The sequence below is a fragment of the Chelon labrosus genome (assembly GCF_963514085.1).
Source record: "Chelon labrosus genome assembly, chromosome: 16".
Lineage (NCBI taxonomy): Eukaryota > Metazoa > Chordata > Actinopteri > Mugiliformes > Mugilidae > Chelon > Chelon labrosus.
The window spans coordinates 1,276,004-1,298,034 of NC_140349.1; the positions used below are offsets into that span (position 1 = coordinate 1,276,004).

The window sequence follows — 22,031 nt, forward strand, 5'->3', positions numbered from 1 at the left end:
CACATTTTCTCCACCTCCCATCCACCTTTCATAGTTTCCTCTCATTGTCACATATTTGTCAAGCACAGCATCTTTTTGTTTTTTTACTCGTGTTACTCTAAGACTTCCCCAATGAGACGTTAATGACAGCAGCTATTGCTCTCTGACTAGCATCCGATTAGCTGTGAATCAGCTTCCTGTGGCTTCATCAGTGGCCACGCACTTCTTCTTTGTAAAAATAGATGTAAAGAGCAAACAGCCGCCGCTGAAGCTGCAGGCGATGAGCTCCCGCTCCCGCTAAGATGAAGCTAAACTCATCCCCTCGTGCTGCGCCTGCATCAGGGGATCTCATTTGAATTGTCATTTATCAGAGAGGAGCACTTCATGTCTGCAGTGTGTATGAGGTTGAAGCCGTCGCCGGCGTTGGGCTGTTGGTGGGAATCTGTTGCTCTAGTTGTTGCACCACGTGCTGCACTGTTGGCACGAGAAGAGAACAGAAAGTGAAACATAGAAGACTTTATCTCAGCCAGAAAATAAATAGTCTTTTCTACCTGCTGGTACATTTACCAGCCGCTACCCCTCTGGTCTGTGGTCAGCCAGCTCTACCTTTAGAGCCACAGCCTCCATCTTAACGTACAAAGTCACAAATATCTGCACAGCAACATCGTGATGATCCAGAATGAATAAAGTCTGTTGTAGCCTCCTAGCTAATAGAAGCTCTTTCTTGCTTACTAGTCTCGAGGCTAATAGTAGCTCTTCTTAGAATCCCAGCTAATGGTAGCTCTTCCTAGGCTCCTAGCCTCCTAGCTAATAGTAGCTCTTCCTAGCTTTCTAGCCTTCCAGCTAATAGTAGCCCTTCCTAGCCTCCTAGCCTCCTAGCTAATAGTAGCTCTTCCTAGCTTACTAGTCTCAAAGCTAATAGTAGCTCTTCCTAGCCTCCTGGCCTCCTAGCCCCCTAGCTAATAGTAGCTCTTCCTAGCTTTCTAGCCTTCCAGCTAATAGTAGCCCTCCTAGCCTCCTAGCCTCCTAGCTAATAGTAGCTCTTCCTAGCTTACTAGTCTCAAAGCTAATAGTAGCTCTTCCTAGCCTCCTGGCCTCCTAGCCCCCTAGCTAATAGTAGCTCTTCCTAGCTTTCTAGCCCCCTAGCTAATAGTAGCCCTTCCTAGCATCCTAGCCTCCAGCTAATACTAGCTCTTCCTAGCTTACTAGTCTCAAAGCTAATAGTAGCTCTTCCTAGCTTTCTAGCCCCCCAGCTAATAGTAGCTCTTCCTAGCATCCTAGCCTCCCAGCTAATAGTAGCTCTTCCTAGCTTTCTAGCCTCCCAGCTAATAGTAGCTCTTACTAGCTTACTAGTCTCAAAGCTAATACTAGCTCTTCCTAGCCTCCTAGCATCCTAGCCTCCCAGCTAATAGTAGCTCTTCCTAGCTTTCTAGCCCCCCAGCTAATAGTAGCCCTTCCTAGCATCCTAGCCTCCCAGCTAATAGTAACTCTTCCTAGCCTCCCAGCTAATAGTAGCTCTTCCTAGCCTCCCAGCTAATAGTCGCTCTCCCTAGCCCCCCAGCTAATAGTAGCTCTTCCTAGCTGCCGCAGCCAATAGCTACTCTTCATAGCGTCCTAGCTGACAGTAGCCCTTCCTGTTTCCTTGTTAAACTTTTTGGTCCAGACACAGGACATGTGAGGCGACGTGTAAAAATAATAATTCTGTCCCACTTCTATTTATTCTCATTATGCAGTGAAAAGGAAGTGATTGAGTTTCATTTCCGGCCTGTTCAGGCTGAAGCAAGTGACTCACTCTGTCTGCCTCTCTGTCTCTTACCCACTAAGACATAAATAAACTGTACATGCTAGCCTCACAGTAGTTCTTGGTTCCCACTCTCACTGAATGCGTGTGCGTATATGTATATGTAGATATAGATATAGATATGAGGGTATGTGTGTGTAGATCTGTGACACTTCCTGTGGTTTTACTTCTTCTCTTGTGCAAAGGCTGCTTATTACAGAACGTCTGAATCTTTCTCTATCTCCCGTTCTGTCTCTTTCTCACTTTCACTGTGTGAGAAAACAAAGTGAAGAGAGTCTCAGGAGGTGGCGACGAACCCGTGAAAATAATGTCAACAAGAACTCGCTGCAACGAGCTGGTGTCGAGTGCGTTCTCACTTCTACGACCTGCATGACACAGTGAGGAAGGTTTAATATCACCTGTGAACACGACGGTATCCTCACATGACATCCAGAACTCAGCTCGGCTGTTTGTGAACAACGTGGAAATGTATTAATAATTTGTCTTATTTAGCTTGGTTTCACCCCTAACCATTACCATAGAACAACCACCGTGGTTGCAGGGAGCTCAACCTTTTGTTTCCATAATATTGTTAAAAAGGTGCAACAGGTTGATGCACATACACGACTGCAGAGACAGAGAATAAGATCAAAAAAGAATGAATCAAAAACTAGACCGGTGCACGGATAATACGCCAGGATATGGACCAAGTCTGCATACTAGACCAGTGGTCACCACTGAGACTGCTTCCTGACCAGAGAGATCTGGATCAATGGTCACCACTGAGACTACTCCTAGACCAGAGAAACCTGGACCAGTAGACACCATGGAGACTACTTCCTGGACCAGAGACACCTGGACCAGTGGTCACCATGCAGACTACTTCCTGGACCAGGGAGACCTGGATCAACGGTCACTGCTGAGACTACTTCCTGCACCAGATAGACCTAGATCAGTGGTCACCATGGAGACTACTTCCTGGACCAGAGAGACCTGGACCAGTGGTCACCATGGAGACTACTTCCTTGATCAGAGAGACCTGGATCAATGGTCACCACTGAGACTACTTCCTGGACCACAGAGACCTGGACCAGTAGTCACCATGGATACTACTTTCTGGACCAGAGAAACCTTGATCAGTGGCCACCATGGAAACTACCTCCTGGACCAGATAGACCTGGACCAGTGGTCACCATGGAGACTACTTCCTGGACCAGATAGACCTGGACCAGTGGTCACCATGGAGACTACTTCCTGGACCAGAGAAACACCTGGACCAGTGGTCGCCATGGAGACTACTTCCTGGACCAGAGAGACCTGGACCAGTGGTCGCCATGGAGACTACTTCCTGGACCAGAGAGACCTGGATCAATAGTCACCACTGAGACTACTTCCTGGACCAGAGACCTGGAGACCTGGACCAGTGGTCGCCATGGACAAGCTACTTGGATGAAACATCTTCAAAAGACTCAACAAGTCCAGTTGCACTTGATTTTTTACCAAGTGGAGTCCCTCTCTTCATCTTTTGGTCACTCTGGGTGTTATCCATGCTCTTCTTTAGCTTATGCTGTAGATTCCAGTTAAATGAGGAGAGAGTGCAGAATGAACACGTCTAACATGAGCAAATCAGGGACACTGATGGTGGAGGTGATGGAGTGGCAGGTGGAGTTAATAGGAAGCAGAGTGACAGATATACAATGAATTTAAAGCAGAGGAGTCGATTGGCTCAGAGAAGTGGTGACATAGACACTGAGAATGAAGGGGTTTTAAAGGAATGGGAGAGTGAGAGAGACGTAGAAAAATTGCTTTCTTCTTAACCTCATAAAAATATAAAATCCTTTGGATTTACTTAATAAGAAACAGAACAGAAACCGAGCTCTCCCTTTTAGAGTTTCTGATTAGTTTGATGATAATGTCTGGTTCGACTCAATGTACGAGCTGTCAGAAACCCTCAAATACAGATTTTATCTTGTCACAGATGCTCACCTGTTACCTGTCCTGTGTAATCACCTGCTAGTTGAATGTTTCTACATATAGACGGTCTTTCCATCTCTGTGTGGACGGATGAATGAATGAATGAAGACTCGCGTTTCAAATCTCCAGATATGTGTCTGATGTTAACCCTGTCTGCGATGAATAAAACTATTTAAAAGTACTTCTATACTTCCTTTATATTGTCTCTACAGGTAAATCTGTAAATGACTGAACTGCTCGACTTAAAGTCTCCCGAGGCCTTCACTCTCTGGAAAGCTTTTAACATTTAGTAATGATTACCTGAAAATGGTGTCTTTGATCAAAATTGCACTAATTTGCATGTCAGCTGGCTGCACGCCTTCAGGTCTCGTTGCTTTTTAGACACTTACGCAAGAAATATTTAGTGTCAAGCCGACTCTCGGGCTTATACTGGTAAAAGCATCAGATAAGTGGGGACAGAAGTAAAGATGCATTAGTAGCAGCAGCAGAGCAGCAGCAGAGCAGGAACATGTAATGAATGCTGAGTTTCCCTCGGGATCAATAAAGAACTCGTCTGTGTATCTTAAGAAGGCCTTGGAGACATAAAGAGCTGAATGTAAAAGACTTTTACAGCATAATGCAAAGAAAATAATAACGGTAGTTTCAAAAGAATATGAAACATTTGTTATCTGCTAAGATAAGTCATTCATTTACTGTTAGCTTGTCCCGTCAAACAAACTGCAAACTAAGAAAGGAAACACTGGATCAGTCCTGATGCTGTTAGCTGGGGGAGAAGTGGTTTTGTCACATTGCATCATTAGTAACCTTTATATGTCCTGAGATGTAGTTTGTGACGAGGTTGCCTTGCTCAAGGGCTTCGTTAGTCATGGAGTGTGTTGGTGAGAGACATCTGTGAAGGTTTTCAGTCATCTAGCTCGTGGTGCATCCTAAATAAGCAACCTAAAACGAGGGCAACTTGGACTTGTAGAGTTTCTTGAAGATCTTTCATCCAGTTCTAAATATCTGGTGGAGGGGTTGGGGTTTGAATACATCTGTGAGTGTTGCTCATCAGAAACTCATGTGACTGGAGCCTGTTAACGACCAGATACTTGGCTAAAATGTGCACATTGATTGGAAACACCTTGGCATAACATGTTGAAATTGCACCTCTCTGATTGAGGACCTCTCTTGTTGTGTCTGATTGGATTCTCTTTGCCCACTTCCAGGACTTGTGTGAGAATCCTCTGGGGTTTTGAGTTGTTTTCATGCAGAAATGTAAAAACTTTCGGCCTCGTTCACACCTGGAGTCTGACGTCTCTGTACTTTATCAACTAATTATTGTCCAATCTACTGCAGACAGAAAGCAGGGTCAGAACAGACTCTTTGATGGGATGAAACTGGTCCAGTTGTGCACGAGTCAAAGAGTCTGCAGCAGCATGCTAACAGGAGAAATGAGGTGCACGTCAGTCGTCTTCTTTCTCATCAAGTCTGAGCTCCTGGATTTACCGTTCAGGTTCTGTCACTACTCACATCGTGTTCCTTTTCTCAAAGCAGTAGATTTGAACCTTAATATGACAAATATCATGAACAATGAGAAGAACTGAACCTTCCTGGAGCAGTAATGCCTTATTTGTAAATTATTTATTCATTTAGGTCCAGTGATGGGAATTATTTCTTATTTATTACATTCACATTAATGCAACACGTATAATATGGGAAGATACTGAGGTACAGTCTGCTAAATCCAAGTTCTATCTGCACACAAAGGCTTTTCTTCACCTACTTTGAGGCTACACAAACGGACAGAGGTTGCGTTGCGTTGACAAAAGTCTGGATTAAAGGAGAATAACTTCAGGTCCAGTTTGCCGACAGGTGAGAAAACACTGACTGTTCTGTTTAACTTTCCACTCGGATGACACCGTGGAATCTGGAAATGAAGTTCCTGTCACGAAGCTGACATCCCACTGGTGAGGTGATGGAACCAGAGGCAGCCGACCTTTTGACTTCCTGCCGTGTAAATTAGCCCCAGCGTAGATAAACCTATCAGACGAAGGCCGGGGGGAGGGGCGCAGGTGAGCTCACCTATGAGGTGGCTGTCGCCCAGAGCTCTTGGCTTCGACCCTGACCTCGCTTTGACTCCCGGACATTTGAAAGATGTTGGCTCAGTTCTGTTTTTATTTGCGGTGGTCTCTCAGAGAAGACGTAGCAGAGACAAATATGTCTGTGAAGGTTCTCAGTCATCCAGGTCATGGTATATCCAAAAAAGGTTCAAAAAAGGCAACTGGACTTGTAGAAAGTCCACTTCTACAAGTCCAGTTGCCTTTTTTTTTTTTTTTTTTTAAACCTTTTTTGGATATAGCACGGACAAAGCTAAAACTCTGACATCGAGAAAGTTAAAAGCAGCAGCAGCAGTGAGGGTAGAACCTCAAAGTCTTTAGTCATGGAACAGGGAGATATAATCGTCCAGATCTCCAGTGCTCACTCGTGTTTTTACAGTAAAATGTACCTTGTTGTATTAAATACTTTACACTCAAGTGTCTCCATCATCTGTTTACTGTCATAATGAGACTTCGACATGATGCCATTAATCCAAAGAACAAGGCGAAGTAAGAGCGACAGGACTCGTAGGGTTTCTTCAATAGTTTAACCCTCTGAGGTCTATAGTATCACTGACCGCCTTTGACTACTTTTGGTTTTACCTTTATATTTCATCTTAAAAACAGTTTACCTCGCCTTGTTTGATGTCATTCTTTTCAGCCCATCTCATATGTGTGACTTTACAGTAAGTTTTTCATTTTGACAAACTGTATTAACACATTGGACCTAAAACCTCACTAAAAACATAAAATCCAAGTAGGAAAAACTTGTGTGAACCATTTTTATAACTTAGAATGCAAATATAAATTGTAAATTTCAAAAGCCTATGTAAAAATTTAGCAAACAACAAAGTTATTTACAACTATTTACATTAAAATGTAGGAAGAATAATCGTGATTGGGACCTGCCTTCGTGTCTGTCGACTCCTGAGGGTTAAAGCAACCTAAAGCAAGTTTTACCTCAAATAGAGACTGAATATACTGATGCAGCCAGTCCACCACCAGGTGAGGTGGACCGTGGTATAATCTGTTATCAGTCTCCAACACACGTCTGAACATCTGCCCCCGAGAAGCTTCAACCCCATTGACACCTTGAGACTGTGGACGTTAACTGACTGAGCCTGTATCTACCTGAGGACTCTGCCTGCAGTCATGAATATGAATTAGAATCTCAGTAAACAGAAAGGACTCATTATAATACTGTTTACACTCGGCTGACCTGGGTCACGCCCTCTGCCTGACGCACTCGGGACGTTCCCTCAGACCACGGGGGCCACTCTGACCTCTCAACCCGCTGAGAAAGGCTTTGCCTGCGGGGGTCTTTTGTGCTAATTGCTATCTGGACCAAGACTCTGCCAACAGACATCTCTGTTGTGAGTTTCCGTTCCCTCCTTCTGCCTCTGTCTTCCTGTTTTGAGACTTCCTCAGTGCTGATTTGTACCCACTGGTTCAACTCCTCAGTCCTGGTGCATCTCAGCTTTGCTCGTCAATCATCCAGCATGTCTCAGATCATATCAGAGAAGCTGCCAGTAGAAACAAACGAGTTAGCAAGTGTGTCAGAGCATGCCATCATTGTTGATGATGTGTTTGAAATCTCCACATATCTGGACAAGAAGCTTTCTAGAGACCTGCTGGCCTCACTAATCAAACCGGGTCAGGACTGATTGCTTCCTTTGCTTTAGTTTCCAAGACATGAGGTTGTCAAATTTGAGAAAGAACAATTCAAATACATTCAGAGGTAATCCGTAAGATTGTTGTCAAACTAAACTAACCTGGGTCAGGTTGGTCTGAGTCTCTCTGTTGGGATCTGATTCTGCTCCTGTAAACTCTCATAGCTCAGTGTCGGTCCTTTGTTTGTTTTATAACTTCTTTGTTCTTCTGCCATGAGTTTCAAGTTTTGGACTTTTATTCCTTTTGGGTTCCTTTGTGTTTTCCCAACTGCGGTTGTTTGTTCTGCCCCCGTTGGTTTTACTTGTGTCCTGTTAACCCATCAGCCATTGTGTGTCTATATATAATCCTGTCTTCACCCAGTTGGCTGTTCAGTTGCTCCTGTCTGGTTTCCCAGATTCTGTGTACTCTGGTTTTCTGCTCTGGATTACACCTTTAGCTGGATTAGTGTTTTGGATTTTACCTGCTTACCTCTGCAGATCCTTTTGTTTTTTATTTTTGCACGTCCTCATCCCGGCTGTGTGTCTTTCGCTTGGTTCCTCCCTTCCTTGCTGCACCTGTGACAGGATTTCCTGCTGATCCCTTAGTTTTCTTTTGTAGGTCACTCTTCTCTCTTCCAGCCATGTGGTTTTTACTTTTATTTATTTATTACAGCTCAAGTTAACTACCTTGTTCTTCCTGCTTTGTTCTTTTTTTCCCACAAATAAAATGCTTCGCTTCTTTAGCAGAAGTCCTGCAGGATCACATTATAATCATGGTTTTATGCAGATCATTTTTTTTTTCTTCAGGCGGTAATGTGCAGTTATTAAGTTTAAGTATAGACACACACTGAATTACAGCATAAATACCTAATAAAACTGAACCGTGAACCGGCACCGAGGGGGACGTTTGTAAACGGAGTGAACGAATGAAACACTACGTTGGTATTCGGGGCAGACTCACTTGTGCAGTTCCACCCTTTAATATGCATCTGTCCCGGCTTTCCCTCGCTTCCTCTTCTGTCTCTTTTCTTTTCCCGTTTTCCGCCATCTGTCCAGGTGCTGGTATTTTCCCAGACGTGCTATTAAAGGGAAGCTCGGCCTCTTTCTCTCAGCGCTCCAAAGCACTGTTTTGCCCTTCAGTTTCTCCTCCTGCACCGACTGAGAAGCATCCGTTCTTTCATCCCCAAATCTCTTTAAATCCTCCCTTTCTATGAGATCCATTATTCAGGGTTTGTCACCTGTGTTCCTGAGTTAAATCTCTCACGATAACGAGCAACGGCTGTTATTACAGGCCCGTCTGTTTCTCTGTAATTTATTGAAGCTTTGTAGAAGTTTGCTCTACTGAGAGTTGTTCTAATCTCAGTCTGGCATCATAGAAATTCATTCTGGTGTCTTTTATCCATAGAGCATAAAATTTTGGCTTCACAGTTGTGTTAGGTTGAAATTTTAATGGGTTTTTGGGCCTCAGAGTGAATTCATATTTGAATTTTGTCCATTTTTGTAATGTCTTTTGTTACTTGCTGTGCTTTAAGATCAGATAGAGAAACAGAAAATACTCGGAGTGAACGCACAAGTGCAGCGTGTAAAAACAAGCTCAGCCATTCTCAAAGTTTTATTATATCGAGACTCCGGCATCGTAATTAAGACTTCAATGAGAGAGCGAGGGGTGGCGCCTGTTCTCTGCCACTCAATAGTGTGATTTATTGTGTTTTCAGTTTTCTGAAGCTAACCATAAATAACACAGTCCAAGCATGTGAAGACACTTCTTCATCTCTTTAAGACACACGCGCTCCGTGCGGTGAGCGGTGTTGACTCGCGGCGAAGAATGGGCTTCAATCTCTAAATGTGTAACTGCTAATCAACGCCGAGCTCACGGCTCATTCTTTCTAGAGCAGCGGAGTAATTGTGCGTCTCATGCGTCGCTGCTTTCATCCGGAGTCGTGCTGGATGGCGACACCGAGGCTCTCCTGGTAGACCGAGGAGGAGGCTTAAATTCCGACACTGTAGAGACTTGTAAGAAGTGATACCCTACTTAGCTCCTGTCACTGATGAATGAAATGACTGCTGAAGAATGCCCGTGCCACCCCTCCATGCACACACACACACACACCACCTGAAAACATGCTGCAACCTGAAAGACATACTCTCTTATACGTGCGAAGGATCAGAAATTGTGAGCTGCAGACGTACAGTAAAGAGAAGATGTGAAATTTTATACAGATGCTGAAAAAGAAAAACTGTACCTGCTGCGAGTGACGTGGTGATTCTGACAGTTATTACTTTATCCACATCCGTCTCACATAAAACACGAGCCGCTTAAAAAACAACATATCATTTCACACTAAAGCCATTATAGTATATCAGTCTGCTCACAGCTACCAGACTCCATTCACAAAAACACTGTAATTTAAGATGGGAGAGCGCTGGAGTTTTGGCTACTGTGTCTGTGGTGTTGTTTGATTTTAGTGAGAAGACGTTGGTCTACATCCAAGTGAATTATTGTTAAATCCACTGACTGTAAATAAAGACATGAATCCTCCTCCTCTGTCCTGCTTTTTGAAGCCCGGTGTGGCGTCTCCAGTCGCCGCCATCTTGGCTAACTCCACCTAGTTCCAAACTAACTTTACAGAGGTGGAGCATGAGTGGAGCTGAGGCTAGCAACCTCCTGTCACTCAGCGTGGTTTAGTTCTGCATAACTTTATGTCGTGATATGTTTTTAAAGTATATATTAACTCAGATTAGTGGAGATTGAAACCAGAACCCTTTGTTATCACCGTTTCCTTCTGAGACCTAAACTCTCCCAGGTTCCTGGAGCTCCGTCTGAGATAATTGTCTGATGCAGATCGGTGCGTTTCCTCGTTGGGCTGGCCTTTGGCTCCGCCGCGCGCCGGACTGGCTTTTGTAAATGAACCGCTGTTCCTCATTAGAGTCTGCTCTGCTTTATCACCCGGTAAACTGTCGGGACAAACAACACGGAGGGGCTGTAATTCTTCATCTGCTAAAGCTAAGCGGCTCGCTCCTCTAGGGTTTAATTATGCCGTGTTGAACTGAATTAGAATTAATGAAACACTCTGTAATACTTTGGGACGGAGGCTGCACATTAACCTGTCCTACTTTCACTGCTGCAGATTCATCATGAGCGCTGTCGGCTGCTGCTTCATATCTTTACCAATCTGGATTTATTTTTCTATGTTCCTGGAAACCAAAGCTCTCTCTCTCTCTTCTTGTTTTCTTTTCCGTTCTTAGCTGTGGAGGGATTTATGTGTAAGACTCCCGCCGTGGCCGACATTGTGATCCTGGTGGACGGCTCCTGGAGCATCGGCCGCATCAACTTCCGTCTGGTCAGGACTTTCCTGGAAAACCTGGTCAGAGCCTTCACCGTGGAGTTCGACAAGACCAGGATCGGTGAGGAGGTTTATTTGAAGAGCTAAAAGAGTATTTATTTTTTATTTTTATTCGAAACTGAATCCTGACTGTTGTTTCCTGCGCAGGCCTGGCCCAGTACAGCGGAGACCCGAGGATCGAGTGGCATCTAAACGCTCACACCACCAAGGCAGCCGTGATCGACGCTGTGAAGAACCTGCCATATAAAGGAGGAAACACTCTGACAGGTACGCTGCCGCCTCCCTCTCGGCTTATCATGGTCCTCCACTCTCATCACGGTCACCGGATAACGCTCAGAGCCCGACCCGGGCCGGGCCTCTGCCTCTGGTTATTATAGCCAGCTCATTTATTCACTGAGGGAACGTTAGTGCCCTTCCAGCCTCAAGAAGATCAGAGCAGACGGTGAGTCACGAGGTTGACACAGTTCAGTCAGCGCTTTAATAGATAAAATAGTAGAAGAAGAGACATTTTTATAAATGGACGGTTCAGTAAATAGAAATAGAAAGAGAAGGAGGAGGAGAAGAAAAATGAGAAGGAGACAAATGAGTAAAGAGAAAAAGAAAAATCAGGAGGAGTAGAAAATGAGAGGAGGAAGGAGGAGGAAGAAGAGAAGGACAAAAATGAGAAGAAGAAAGTGGAAAAGGAGGAGAAGGAGCAAGAGGAAAAGGAGAAAATTGATGAAAAGAAACGAGAAGAAGAAAAACAAGAAGGATAAAAATGAGAAGAAGAATGAGCAGGAGGAGAAACAGAAGAAGAAGAAGGAGGAGGAAGAGGAGGGAAGAAGAAAAACGAGAAGGAGATGATGAAAACAAGAAGAAAGTGAAAATTGAGAGGAAGGTGCAAGAAGAAGAGAGGACAAAACGATAAAAGAAAGAGAAGAAGGAAAACTAGAAGGAGGAAAATGATGAAAACAAGAAGAAGGAGAAGAAGTAAAAGAAGGAGGAGGAGGAGGAGGAGGAGAAAAACTGGAGGCCACCTCTGGGCTCAGATGTTTTATCTCGTCTTCACCCCAGAGGGAGAACTGAAGAATCCATCAAAGTGTCAGCCGGGACGTTTTAACTCACACTTACAACAAAGTGCCTCTAATTCTCTGTCACTTTAAACAGTAGACGTCTGTCGGTGCAACAAATCATGAAGACGTCAGAACAAGAAACAGAAACAGCAGAAGAAGAAGAGAGATGTGTAACTCTTCAGGCTACCTCCCAGGTCTCTGCTGGACAGTGAAGACGTGTCCTGACGTCCTCCCGTTTTGTTGTATCTCGAGGACGTTCCTAGCTCGGAGGCTGAACTTGCAGCAGAACGTTTATCTGGAGTCTTTCTGTCGGGAACTGATTCTGATCCTGCAAAGATCTGCTGGGCCAATCGGATCGTTTGGGGGCGGAGCTTAATGTGATGACAGACAGAAGAGTAACAGTCGTCATAGACGTTATCTGAGCGTGTCTTCATCCACCACTGGATCAGATCAGATCCCAGCTTTGTACCCTCGGTATTCAAATAAACACCAACATCTACCACTAGTGGCTCAAGAAGAATAACCCGTCTGCTGAGCCTCTAAAGACCGTCTGTCATTGCTCCATCGGGTTTTAACTTATTGCATCACAGCTTGGTAGAGCAGCTGCACAGAGAATGACAAGAAATCGCTCACCCCTGGTCAGAACAACTGCATTGTTTAATTGTTCTTGTTCTTAATCACATCAGTGTGGAACTATGTGCAATATATGGTGACAATCTCTTCCGTCTCTTCTTTTATGAAACATAAAATAGTTTCATAACTAAAATATCTCTAAATCAAATCAAATCAGGACCCTGTGAATCAAAATCAAGTCTATTCAGGAACTCCATGTCTCACTGTGTCCCATCTGTGTCCCGTCTTTGTGTCCATCCAGGTCTGGCTCTGACCTTCATCCTGGAGAACAGCTTCAAACCAGAGTCTGGATCCAGACCCGGTGTTCCCAAGATAGGAATCCTCATCACTGACGGAAAGTCCCAGGACGACGTGATCCCGCCCGCTCAGAGCCTGAAGGACGCCGGGATAGAACTGTTCGCCATCGGTAGGACGCCCCCAACACTAATTAAAGTCACAAAGAGCAGCTGATCATTCACTCAGACCTTTCTCGTCTGCTCATCCGTTAGAGGACAACGTGTAGTTTGCTTGTTTTCAGTTGTGTCATAATCACGGGGGTCATTTTAAAGCTCTGAGCTGCGTCTCCTCTGCTCTGAAAAAGCTGCTTTAATAACACTGACGCAAAATGTAATGCCAGCAATTTTGATAATACGATAATCATCCCTCCTTTTAAACCAGGAGGGAAGGAAATCAGTCTTTAACTCTGGGAGACAGTCAGCAGTCATGCAACGTCTTCTTGTTTTTGTGTTCCTTCAACACATTTCATCTCGTCAGACCTCAAAGAAAAATCACTTCCCGGCTTTAGTTTGAGGTTTTCAGCAGCTCAGCCGAGTGAAAAGTGTCAGGGAGTCTGACTAATATTTCTGCCTGTTGGGTAAAATGAAATGCGTGTTGCATCATCCGAGGTTCGTTTCAGACACCTTTCATGTGACCGTCCTCCCGTCAGTCGCATCGGTTTCCTCCTCCTTCCTCCTCTCAGCCTGTTTCTGTCTCCTCCTCACTCCAGGTGTGAAAAACGCTGATGAGAACGAGCTGAAGGCCATCGCCTCCCCTCCGGAGGAGACGCACGTCTACAACGTGGCCGACTTCAACGTGATGAGCGACATCGTTGACGGCCTCTCCAAGACCGTCTGTGACCGTGTGGAGCAGCTCGACAAGAAGATCAGAGGTTTGTGATTATTACTGCAGCAATAAAACCCAGACCCCTCCTAGTAATGACGCCAACGGAATGACATGTAGTTTACAGATTTTAAGTTTGCTTTTAAAACCAGAAATGAAAACTGAGAAATAGAACTGTTAGCAAAAACTAAAGAAATGCTAAGAACATTTAACTGCATCATTAACTTTAAAATCTGGATGATTACGTCAGTACCGTCATCGACAAGGACACAGAATGGATCAGTTGTTGGTGTGAAAGTCTGGCCTACATCCATGGCTGAATATACACTTGAGCCATAAAACTGCTCCTCAGGCTCTTTGTATGGTCTCAAAGGTACAAACGGACAGATTAAATGCAGAGAACATAAAACTGTATGTTAATATTTACACGATACTTGGCCGCTTCAAGCTAATTTACATTTAAATTTTTAACATTTACATTTAACAGCCCTCTAGTTAGCCAGCGTGCTACACATGTAGACATGACAAAATATTCAACTCTTGCTGGCTAACACTTTGATTCAGTGCCAACAGATAAGAGTGAATATGTTTTCTTTAAATCCAACAAAAACATATAAAGAGGACGTTATCACAGCTTTAGTTTGTCGTCTTTAGGGTGCAGGGCGTGTCGGGCTAATTGTTTAGATTCAGATTCAGTTTGAGAATTGAAGTTTCTCCTGAAGTGTGCGGTGCAGCCTGCCTCCAGAGAAGATTTTAAATCTCCTTGTTGTCCAGCGTAACGTTTTATGTCTTATGTCTGCAGGCGGAGGAGAAGCCGCCCCTCCACCCGCCCCCGTGGCAGCCCCTCGGGACCTCGTGACGTCTGAGATAACGGCTCGCAGTTTCCGGGTGACGTGGACCCACGCATCGGGCCAGGTGGAGAAATACCGCGTGGTGTACTACCCCGCCAGCGGAGGACAGCCGGAGGAGAAGGTACCTGCATCGTTTACCTGTCTGAACTTTGAATGCATGTTAGACTGACTCCTAGCAGGACGATGCTGCTGCTGGACCCCCGGTTTATTCTCAGATCCAAGCTTGTGTTGGAGTTGGTGGAACTCCCGATTTTGCGATTCCGATGTTGCGACATCGTTTTAATTAAAGCTGCTCATTTAATCCTTTTAGGGTCACGCCCATGAGACCGAGGCTTGGTGTGATCTGCATGAGAAATTAAAACTGTTCTGCAGTCAGGGAATCTTAAAACAGAGGGCCTTCCCATGCACCTCCTCAGGACTGCACAACTTCAGATTTTTGAAAGTGGACACCGACTAGTCTCTGATGACGTCACTAATAAACACCCAATAGAAAGCGATGACATCTAAATTCTTGACCTGAATCATCTGCTGAGAACAGACAGCTCATGTGCTACATACTGTGAGCTGCAGATATGTATAGCCTGTATAAAAACAGGCAGCACCTCAGCACCATCAGTAGCATGTAATCGCCTTCTCCGTGTCCTGCTTCTGGTTGATGTGCAGCCTCCTTCTCTCTGTTACCACAGGACGTTTGGTGAAGTTGTTAACTGACTGCTGTCCAGAGGATTTGGACCGTTCCTCTGCTAGCGTTAGCGTTAGCCTTTTCAGATGCATTGCAGTAATACTTTAGTTGTATTTCAGGTCTGACATGTCACAGTAGAATGGGCTTCATCTTTAGTGAAGTATTTCCACACACTTGATGAACCAATGACCCACTGGGCTCCTCACCTGTCTTCTAGGAGGCGGCCATGTTGACTAGTCTGTCCAACGCCTAGTTCTTCTACAGTAATTTAGAAACTCGGAGCTTCTGCAGAAACATAAGACGTTCATATGTCACATTTGTTGCAGAGCAGTTAGCTGCTGCTAACGTAGCTCTCTCAACCTTCTTAAGCGCACAGAGATGCAGCGCTGTAATTTCCTACGTTTCTATTTATTTCTTTTGCATTTCTCTCTCTCCCCATTTTTTATTTTTATCCAACTTTCTCTTTGATGTTTGTTACGACATGCAGCTGGAACGGCCTCGATTCCCCCCACAAGGAAAACTGAGGTTTCATCAAAGCTAATCTGATCCAGTTCCACTGGATTTAAATCTCTTTGGAGGAGGGCTGAGTGCCTACAGCGGCGGCGTGTGGCGCATTTTTCACCCTTGTAATTCGCAGTCGCTGCCTAATGAAAAGAGGAGGGTGCCGTCCGTTACAAAGAGAACAAAATCAGAGCAAATTAAAAAGGTTTTTAAATAGTATCAGACGGTTTGGGTCCATGAGCGCTCAGCTGAAATGACTCGGCTTGTTTGGAGAGTAGAAACCTTGATGCAGATGAAGTCTGAGACCCTGGGGCTGGGGTTCTGTCTTTCAGGTGGTCCAGGGGACGGAGAACAGCGTGGAGCTCAACTACCTCAACTCCCTGACAGACTACCAGGTGGCCGTGTTCGCCATCTACCGCAGCTCCGCCAGCGAGGCCCTGAGGGGGAGCGCCACCACACGTGAGTTCATAGGTTCACAACCGGTCACTAGCATCGGCTTCATGACGGAGAGGAGGAAGAGGAGGTAGAGGAGGAAGAGGAAGTAGAGGAGGGATGAATAAAATAAAGAGAAGAGTAGACGCAGCTTCAAAATGATCCGATCACATGTAAAACAATCACTGTAGAAGTTTATTGGTGAAGAGAAGTATCACATCTACTGGAAATAGAACAGGAGATGAAGGTGTATTAGGAGGAGGAGGAGGAGAAGGGAAAACACAAGGCAAAGAAGAAAAATAATAAGGAAAATAAGATGAAGACAAACAAGGAGAAAGATGAGAAGAAGGAGAAACATGACAAAGGAAACAAGGAGGAGTAAAAGATGGAGAAAACGAGTAGGAGGAGGAGAAGGACAAGGAGGAAGAGGAGGAGGAAAATGAGAAAAAGATCGTAAGGTAGAAGGAGAAGGAGAGGAAGATGAGAAGAATGAGAAAAACAAAAATGATAAAGTAGGAGGAGGAGGACGTGAAGAAAGAAAACGAAAATGGAAATAACAAGAAGGAGGAAAAGAAGCAGAAGAACGATGAGAAAGATGAGAGAAATTAAAAGAAGGATAAGTAGTAAAAGGAGGAAGAGGAGAAGAAGAAAACCAAAAAAGTATGTCCTCCTCCTCCATGTCCTCCTCCAGTCCTGAATGTCTAGATCAACATCTTCTACCTCCATGTTTCTGTCCCTCCTGGAAACTCCTCAACCTGATGTTAATTAATTAGGAGATGATTAGTAAAGGTTACCATGGTTACCACCACCAGAACCTCTACTCCTCATCCATCAGGAGGACCTGATTAGTGGAGGAACATCTAGAATCCATGTAGATCTATGTGTCCTCAGCAGGAGGTCACAGGAGGATCAGCAGGTCTGTAGTAACATCAGATATCAGAGTCCTGATCCTCCATCAGGACCCCCCAGTGTGGGCTCTAATTGTTCCTGTGTCGCCCGAGGCCTCGTCCTGACGTCTGGCCTCTTTCAGCCCCACGCTCCCTGGAAGCTCCTCCTCCTCCTCCTCCTCCTCCTCCTCTTTCTCCTCCTCATCGCATCACAATCGACCTTGTAGCAAAGTTAATGGGGTCTGGCTGCGCTAAAATGAGACGTGATGCTAAACTCTGATTTCTGGGGAGAAGATGGAGGAGGTAAGCAGAAGAAGAAAATGATAAACGAAGCTCACGTGACTTTACAGAATCACTGAAACAGATCAGGTCTAATGACACTTATCTGACGTTTAGAAAGTTTTCTGAGGCTCAAAGTCTAAAATAAGTTTTTACTTTTCAGATTTAAGCCTGAGGCTCTTCCTTTAGCTCCTAGGGGTCTTATATAATGTGTTTTATGTGATATGTCTGCGTCCTGCAGTGGCCCTGCCGATGGTCAACGACCTGGAGCTGTTCGATATCACCCACAGCACCATGAGGGTCCGCTGGAAGACCGCCGCCGGGGCTTCTGGGTACATGATCCTGTACGCCCCGCTGACAGAGGGGGACCCCGCTGATGAGAAGGAGGTGAGGATCCTGGGGGAGTCTGTCCAGTTACTGACAATAAAGAGTTAGGATCAGGGATGAGAGGTTAATATGAGGATGTGAAATGATTCTGACGTTTGGTTTAATTGATCTTAGCAACAGAGAAATAAACTGACACGGGAAGAGACGAGCTGGGATTTGTGGAACATAGATGAAAGAAGTCGGTGCGTGTTTAAGCTCCAGAGCAGTGAGTCGATGGGTGAAGGAAGTGTGACGGCGAATCAGGAGACTGTCGACTTTCATTTCCTCAGGGTGGCAAATATTGTCTGGAGGTTTGAAGCCGTGAGGGAGGAATGGATGTCTGAAGAGTTTAATTTAAAATCTGTTTCTAAAGATTTGGATCGAGGAGATGTAGGTTTGAATCTGAGAGAGTTCAGATGCTCAGTAAATGAGAAGATGAAGAGTGGTTTTAGTGTTTTAAGACAGAAGGAAAGTTGATTTGATAGAATGTAATGATGATCATAGAGGAGTACAAAAGATTAAATAAAATTAAACATGGAAGCAAAGAAAAAGACAAAGCTTTAGAGCAGAGATGTGTCGATGACAGATAAAAGAAAAAAGTCAAAGTGGACATTTGAGCTGGAGACGAGTCAATCAGAGAATCAGAAGGTTTAATTTCCTCTGGGCGGCTAGCATCTGACGAGCTTTAATTTAGAACAAGTTTCATTTAGAAGATTAGGATTTGGATTGAGGATCCAAGTGAAGACTCTGTAGTGTGTCTATCAGCAGCCCTGTTGTCTTCTGCTCTTGAAGGAGACAGAGACAGATTTTCGTAAGATTGAAGAAAACGTGGAAAATAAAATCTGATATAATCACAAAGAAAAAAGGGAAAATCTTTAGAGACTTAAAGTGGCGAAGACACAGGGAGAGACGAGCAGCGATAAGTCGATCATGGACGTTAATGATGGGAGGAAAAATCTTTGGAGACGTGAAGTTGAACTAATCTTCGTTTACCTAAAGGACACGCCGTCCACCACTTTGGCTCCTACCACCGTGATAACGTCTTGGAGCGTCAGGTGAACCCAGACGGAGCTTTGGTGTCGTATTTTCTCATCAAACTGAAGAAGAGCTAGCTCCGTCCATGCTCTGGACGTATTCATATGTCCTGCTTTGCTTATCTGGAGGGTTACCGTGGCAACCAGAGCCTGGAACGTCCACCGGAGACCACCTGTTCACTACAAAGAAACAGGACGAGGCCTAAAGAAAATGCATGTCCATTAGTGGAGGGTGTTTTGTGTGAAATGAATGTTAAGAATCTGACCTTTGACCTGCTGGTTGGATGAACCATTGAATGTGAAATAAAGAGCTGGAGGTGATCAGCTGCTCAGGAACATCCAATAATATCACAGAACAGGAAACAGAAGCTTTGGTTGAGATTTTGTGACCTGACGGGACAGGAAGTCTACCTTAATGTGTCCAACAAAGACGAGAGAGTGGACACAGGCTGCTAAAAGACATCCAGCTAAATACAGATGAGCTCCATCGATGCCTTTGGAATTATAGTAGAATCAAAGTAAAGGTCTGCTTTTGTTTAGTGTTTCTCTTATACAAACTGAACATTAAATAATATTTTAAAGACGATGCTCAGCAGATATGGAACCAGGAGTTAAAGAAAAGGGACGAGGCAGAGGAGGAGAGGATGAAGAGCAGAGCCTTGGTCTCCCATTAGACCTCATTACTACTCCTGTCTCTGTCCCTCCAGGCAGAAAGTAATAAACATGATGTCTAGTCAGGATGGATGTTCTCCTGAGGAGAGGATCAGTCTGGCTCTGAGGCTTCTCCTCCACCTCCTTCTTATCCTTCTTCTTTTCCTACTCCTTCTGCTTCTTCTTTTCCTCCTCCTTCTCTTTCTTCTCCTTTTCCTTCTCTTCCCTCTTCTTCTCTCTTCTCTTTCTCTTCCTCCTTTTTTTATTCTTCTCCTTTTCCTTCTCCTTCTCCTCCCCTTCCTTCTTCTTCTCCTTCTTCTTCTCCCCTTCTTCCTCTTTTTCCTCTTCTCCTCCTTCTCCTCCTCCTTTTCTCCTTCTCCTCCTCTTCTTCTTCTCCTCCTTCTTGTTCTTCTTCTCCTTATCTGCCTTCTTTTCCTCTTTTTCTCCTTCTCCTCCTCCTCATATTTCTCTTCCCTCTCTCCGCCTCCTTCTCCTTCTTCTTCTTTTCCTTCCACTTCTCTGCCATCTCCTATTCCTCCTCCTCTTCCTTCTTCTTCTTTTTCTCCTCATTCTCCCTCATCTTATTCTTCTTCTCCTTTTCCTTATTCTTCCCTGTCACCTCCTCCCCTCCTCCTCTTTCTTCTCCCTCTTCTTCTCCTCCTCTTCCTCCTCCTCCTCCTCCTCCTCTCTGTTGTGTGTTCTGGCTCATTTACTGGTTCACACATAAACCTCCAAGTTAAGCAGATGGATTCATTATTGTAGTTTTGATTAGAAAACATTTATTAAGTGAAACTAAATCAAACATATAATGTAAATAAATCTCCAGATTTAATTTCAACCTTTAACGTCTGCTGCCTCAGTCATGACTAAGTATGTGTCCTATTTTTGGCAGAACGTCTTATTTCTCCCAGGGTTCAGAGGGACGACCATTTATTTTTGGGGATGTGCAGAAGAAGAGCAGATGGACAAACATTTGTCTTCTTTAGTGTGCCAAATAAAATTAAAAATAACAGAACATCTCATCCATGTTTGTCTTTGGCAGAAGGTGAAACATAAAGTTCAAGGGGCGGTGGAGTTAATGAGAAAGCAGATGAAATAATAGATTAAGAGATTCTACTGCTGTGTTGAGGAGCTGAGGTAAACACTCAGAAGTCATCTTATGTAATCCTCCTGGTTCTCTGCTTGTCTGGACAGGACGGAGATGAGATATGTAGAGAGACAGATGGATGAGAGACATGTCAGATATAAAGAGGCCTGCTGTGAACCCGTCAACCTCTCTGTGTGCAGGTGAAGGTGGAGGACTCGGTCAATGAGGTGGAGCTGGAAGGACTGACTCCAGCCACCGAGTACACGGTGACGGTTTACGCCATGTACGGCGAGGAGGCCAGCGACCCGATGACCAGCCAGCAGACCACACGTGAGTCTCAGCGAGTCTCGGTCTCCTTTAATTCATTCCTCGTCAACCATCAGTCGGTAGCAGGAGGCTAATAGACATACATGGTTGTAGTTTGGGACGTCCCGGTAGAGTTATGCCCTCGATCTGATCCTAAATGTCCTAGAGTTGGTCTCCTGTAGCTTCCTAAAGTCTGTCCTTGTCTTCCTTGTCTTCTCCTAGAGTTGGTCTCCTGTGTCTTCCTCAAGTCTGTCCTTGTCTTCCTTGTCTTCTCCTAGAGTTGGTCTCCTGTAGCTTCCTAAAGTCTGTCCTTGTCTTCCTTGTCTTCTCCTAGAGTGGACTGGATTCAGTCCAATAAATCTTTCAGTCAAAGTTAATGTAGTGTGGAGAGGGTAGCTGGTACCTTGTGTTCTCTACTCCAGAAATGTTCTGGTCATCCAACGCTGCCATAAACTCCCTAACCCTCTCTGGAAGATGTTTCTCCTTGACGCTGTCTCCAGGAAACTTTTCTCTTCTTTTAAACGTTCAGTGTTTGTTGTTGTTGTTTGGGTGCAGCCTTTGACTGAGTGGACTCCATGGATTCTGTTCAGATGATCTCCTCCTTCTTCTGCTCGTTCTTCTTCTTCTGGTCCTGGTTCTTCTTTTTCTGGTGCTTGTTCTTCTCATTTTTCTTCTTCTTCTGGCACTGGTTCTGGTTCTTCTTTTTCTTCTTCTGGTTCTAGTCCATCTTCTTTTTCCAGCGCTTGGTTCTTCTTCTTCACCATCTTCTGATCATAGTTCTTCTGGTTCTTCTTCTTCTTCTTCTTCTTGTGGTTCTGGTTCTTTTTCATCTTTATTTTCTAGTTCTGGTTCTGGTTCATCTTCTTGTTCTTCTTCCGGTCCTGGTTCTTCTTCTTCTAGCACCGGTTCTTGTTCTTGTTCTGGTTCTGGTTCTGGTTCTTCTCCTTCTCCTCCTTCTTCAAACTTCTTCTTCTTCAGCATTCTTCTGATCCTGGTTCTTTTGGCTTCTTCCGCCAGTCAACTGATAAGATAAGATAAAATATCAATACAGATCCAATCACACCTGGATCGGCCCCAATACTGATCAGGACATCCCTAGTTGTGCTTCACGTTTTGAGACACTGTCTTAACGTCCCTCAAATTTGGTGTCAGAGATTCTGAGCTGCATGAAAAAACAAGAGTTCACATAATTTCACAGATCAGGTGTATGTATACAAGTATGACATTTCTGTTTCATTTGTTTAATTGAGTTCTCTTTGTCTACATTGAAGAATCTAAAGAAATCTTTATGCATCACAAACACTGTATGCATCTTTTTAACATCAAATCTGAGTTTTTAACATCAAACAGGTGAAGACCAGACGTTTCTTT

The 22,031-nt window shown here is 44.5% G+C and overlaps 1 protein-coding gene across 2 annotated transcripts in view; it reads left to right on the forward strand.

Annotated features, from left to right (window-relative positions):
- The window catches only part of col14a1b (collagen, type XIV, alpha 1b), a 163,275-nt gene that overhangs the window by 16,481 nt on the left and 124,763 nt on the right, over nucleotides 1-22,031 (forward strand). For both annotated transcript variants that reach the window (XM_084563547.1, XM_084563546.1), the window contains exons 3-10: nucleotides 10,704-10,862; nucleotides 10,949-11,068; nucleotides 12,728-12,892; nucleotides 13,472-13,633; nucleotides 14,387-14,556; nucleotides 15,951-16,077; nucleotides 17,458-17,603; nucleotides 20,555-20,684. In XM_084563547.1, the coding sequence (XP_084419673.1) occupies nucleotides 10,704-10,862; nucleotides 10,949-11,068; nucleotides 12,728-12,892; nucleotides 13,472-13,633; nucleotides 14,387-14,556; nucleotides 15,951-16,077; nucleotides 17,458-17,603; nucleotides 20,555-20,684 (1,179 nt within the window). The remainder of the gene's footprint in view (nucleotides 1-10,703; nucleotides 10,863-10,948; nucleotides 11,069-12,727; nucleotides 12,893-13,471; nucleotides 13,634-14,386; nucleotides 14,557-15,950; nucleotides 16,078-17,457; nucleotides 17,604-20,554; nucleotides 20,685-22,031) is intronic.